Raw genomic sequence first — 4,319 nt, forward strand, 5'->3', positions numbered from 1 at the left:
AAAACCAAACATAGTTGTGATGTTCTTGATTTTGAGATCGGAAATTTTAATCCCAATCAAGTTAGCGAAACTTGAGCAATGTGTATTGGGAATTGCGGATTGTAATACACTTATTATCCGATAGTTATACAGTTTAAGGAAATCAATCAATCATACGACAAGTGTATTATATCTATTGCGTTGTACTGAAAAATATGGGAAATTTGAACTCTAGATCAAGTCAAGCCAAATGTGGGCAATGTATATTAGAAACTAGGACTTGTAACACACTTGTCATATCATTGGGTACGATTTAAGAAAAACAATCAGTCAAATTCATTATGTGATTTGTTATGTTCGATCAAATTTGATTTAGATTGATTCATATATGACCAATTCTATTTGAATTAGAATTTTTTAAGTGATAACGTCTAATAACTCGAAGATTCAAGATTTAAGAATAACTCGTGTCAGGATGTAACTCGTATTATAGTATGTGTCAGATTTTATCTATCGAATTTTCCGAAGAAAAAAAAAAGTCATCAAGAAAACTTTCTCAACCAACCCCCGAACAAATAGATGTAGAAAAAATTCATTTTCTTGTAGCAAAAATTTGACGATTAGTTAGCAGTCATTTATGTCAATTCCGAGTGTTTTTTCAGTGTAGGGAAATAACAAATATTGAACAATTCTTGTTAATCAAGATAATGTTATCCTGATTAAAGCATTAGTGTTTGGGGCAAAAGATTGTAAAATCAAAATGGGGAAAAGAATTTCATAAGCACGAGGGCTAAGTGTTTGGTAAAAGTCCCCTCTGTAAAATCTTATCACAGGAATTCATTCCAATTCCTATCCGCTCATTTTCATGATACCAACCACGTCCCGTAGTCCTACCACTAAAAAAAGCCATTAGGGTTTTGCTTGTCTTATTCGTTTGTCAGTTCTTATTTACATAAACTAGTCTGGTTTCCACGTGCTCCTGGGAACTCTCTCCTCTCCTGCCCCATTCGCCATTCTCCACTCTTCTTCTCTTCCATATTTTTGCTCGTAATAACACCTTTGACCGCTCTCTCTGTTCTACCCCTTTTATTGATTGTGTGTTTCTGTTTGTTGAGCCATTTTCTTGCACGGGGGCAGCTGTAGTTTTCAAGATTTTTATGCCAAAAAGGGTGAAGAAAATCATTGTCCCAGATAACAGTATTGATTTTTCTCATCTGGGCTTGGGAAATCTTGGCCTGAAGTGAAATCTAGCCTGTGGGGTTCCAAGATTTTTGCTGAGAAAAATGGTGATGGAAGTGGTGCATGAAGATATGGGGGAAGGCAACATGCAATGTACAAATCATCCATACAAGAACAGCACCCCAGGAGGGATCTGTGCGTTTTGCCTTCAAGAAAAGCTTGGAAAGCTTGTTTCTTCTTCGTTCCCTGTAGCTGTTTTCCCCTCCTCATCTTCATCTTCTTCTCCTTCTTTTAGATCTGACTTTGGTGGTAGCACCAGCGCCTCCGCCACCGGAGGCGGCGGCTCCACCGGCTCCACTCTTCAAGTCCGCCACCTTGCTTCTTCATCTGTCAACTCTCAGACTGGAGGCAACGATTGTAACTATTACTGCACAAGGAGAGCAAGATTGCCGTTTGTGTTGACCCATAGGAAGAAGAAAAAGAAGGATGGAGTAGTGGTGGGGAGTTCAGACTCCAGCAGCATTGTTTTCAAGAGAAGTAAGTCTACAACAACTCCAAGAAAAGGTGTTCATTTCATGAATGGAGACTATGTTGAGGACTACAGCCCCCACAGAAGAGGGTTCTGGTCATTTCTTTACTTGTCAAAGCATTCTACTACCAAGAAAAGTGGTAAAAGCCTTAAAGATTTGAACTTTACATCATCCACACCTAGCACTGTGGGATCATCATCTGTGAGTGGTGTTGGTGGTCCAATTAGATCAAGGGAGAAGAAAAGAGAGGAGTTTGTGGTGGTGGATGAAAATGGGAGCCCTGATGAGGCCTCATTTGACAGAAAAGTTTCAAGATCCAGATCTGTTGGTTGTGGGAGCAGGAGCTTTTCAGGTGACTTCTTCGAGAGGATTTCAACTGGCTTTGGTGATTGTACACTCAGAAGAGTGGAGTCACAGAGGGAAGGTAAGCCTAAAGTACAACAAGTTCACAGAAATAGTGGAATTAATGGCCAAGATTGCATCAAGGAGAGAGTTAGATGTGGTGGGATTTTCAGTGGATTCATGATAGCTTCATCCTCATCCTCCTCATCATCTTCCTCATACTTGGTTGCATCTTCAGCTGAGGACAACAACAATGCTAATGGGAAGCCCACCAATCATTCATCTGTCGGCAGTCTCTCTCACGGGAGGAGTAGAAGCTGGGGATGGGCATTTGCAAGTCCTATGAGGGCTTTTGGTAAGAATTCAACTGGGAAAAGGGATGTTTCTACAAATAAAAACACAACTCCAAATTTGGCTGCAATTCCTTCTTTGCTGGCTGTGAGTAGCTGAAAAGGAGGGAAGAAAACAAAAGGGCTTAGATTAATGAGTAAAATTCAGCAGATACTACACAACTTTCTTACATTCTTGGTTGATGTTTTTCACTGTGGTTAATTACTCTGTTCATCCATGTTTGGTTGCATCTGAATTTACCTACCACTTGATGATGTTCATGTTGTTAATCGTGTTTGATTGTAGTTCAAATTCTGAGAGTTTGAGTTTCTATGAGCTGTGTGGAGTATATTGGGTTCATATTTGTACTTGGATGTTGTGTAGCTATGAGATTGATGAAAAGGTTGGGGAATAAATGGTTCAATATAGAACTTTTGCATGATTATTTGTCCTATTCCTCCATTCTTTACTAGTATAAAATTGGTAAGAGAAAGCATATGGAGATAGCAGTCCGTCTGATCCATTGCAAACCTCCTGATTTTGGAAACTTACACTAACATTTCTTTGTTATGTTTTTGGGATAATTATGTTTACGCTCTTTGATTTATAATCTATTTACATAAATCACCTTTATCTTTCGTGTAATTACAAAAAGTACGTCTAGCCTCCAAAAATCAGCAGGGATAATTTGTGTAATGATAATGATATTTTTTGCGAGCGTAGGTGTAATTTTTTCAAAAGAGATTGACACTAGTACCCCTTTATTATGATTTACATTATATATTCTTTTGACTATTTGACTTTTGGAGGAATTTGTAACGTAAAATATGATTGCCATCGCATTAGCCTTTGTGTGGAATTTTCCTTGATGGCAAAATGGATACTTGTGATTGGTCGGGGAGTTGATTGTTTCACTTTTAAGTCCAAGTTGGCAACATATTTTCATGCAAAAAAGATTGTAGGATTTGGTGTTTTAGATGCCATGTTTGATGTCTCCATGCAGGAGTATTGTTGTTTATGTGCTGCACTTTTGGTTGTCCTAACATTAAAATAAAGTTGTAAGAGTGTAAACTGTGAGGATGTGGAAGGACCCCATTTTGCCTTTGTGTAATGATTGTGAAAGAAAGAGGGGAGAGGAGAATCAAATGTTATAAGTCAAAAAAGTTGGACATGTTTGATGGATAAGGACACATTTGAAAAGACTTAATTTAGAGTCAAGTGGGGATCTAAGCTTATCTAGCTTTTGCCTAAGCTTAGTTGTGGAACTCAGACACAATGTCTGTGTGTGTGTCTGTATATGTATGAATAAAATTCCAAAATTAGTACTATAGTTTAGGATAATTTATACTTGACCCCACATTTCATGAGATTTTAAAATTAATCCCATAGTTCAATAAAAGTTGAAAAAGGAGTCCAACAATGTTGCAAAAAATGACCTTTTTCTACAACGTGTGGGTTTTTATTTTATTTTATTTATTTATTTATTTATTTATGGCAATGTGGGGAGGGGGGTGGTTTTTGCAGTTTTTAGACACTTTTATAATTTTTAATAAAACATGAGATTAATTTTAAAAACCTGTAAAGTATGAAGTCAAGTATGAAATATTCCTAAATTATGGGATTAGTTTTGCAATTTTTCCCATATGCATGTGTGTGTTTATTCTTGCAAACACATTATCTTTAAAATCTAATATTGTCGCCAGCATTGAGTTGAGTTGGCATCACTCCTCCCAGAGGTCTTAGGTTCAAACTCAAGTTTTTCTATTCCACCCCGACTACAGTAATAACAAAAAGAAAATCTAAAGTTTTCATTGGATGGATAATCTTGTTTGAGGAAAATGTATCTTAATAGAAAAGTTTCTTTAAATTCATATTTATTTGGTGATTGTCATAATAGGGGTTGCAATTGTAATTTACATTGACACTTCCTCAATGACAAAAGTTTACATCAACACCCCT

At 37.0% G+C, this 4,319-nt stretch overlaps 1 protein-coding gene across 1 annotated transcript; it reads left to right on the forward strand.

The window, feature by feature from the left end:
* Nucleotides 1–874: 874 nt before the first annotated feature.
* Nucleotides 875–2,799, forward strand: LOC105156886 (uncharacterized). Its single transcript, XM_011073136.3, has one exon. The coding sequence runs from the start codon at nucleotides 1,263–1,265 to the stop codon at nucleotides 2,478–2,480; it is 1,218 nt and encodes a 405-aa protein (XP_011071438.1). The 5' UTR covers nucleotides 875–1,262; the 3' UTR covers nucleotides 2,481–2,799.
* The last annotated feature ends 1,520 nt before the right edge of the window (nucleotides 2,800–4,319 follow it).

The sequence above is a fragment of the Sesamum indicum genome, linkage group LG3 (genome assembly GCF_026168435.1).
Source record: "Sesamum indicum cultivar Baizhima isolate 11 linkage group LG3, ASM2616843v1, whole genome shotgun sequence".
NCBI lineage: Eukaryota > Viridiplantae > Streptophyta > Magnoliopsida > Lamiales > Pedaliaceae > Sesamum > Sesamum indicum.

Excerpts from the sequence above, each read along its gene's own strand:
- LOC105156886 (XM_011073136.3), top strand. The coding sequence starts at position 1,263 with ATGGTGATGGAAGTGGTGCATGAAGATATGGGGGAAGGCAACATGCAA.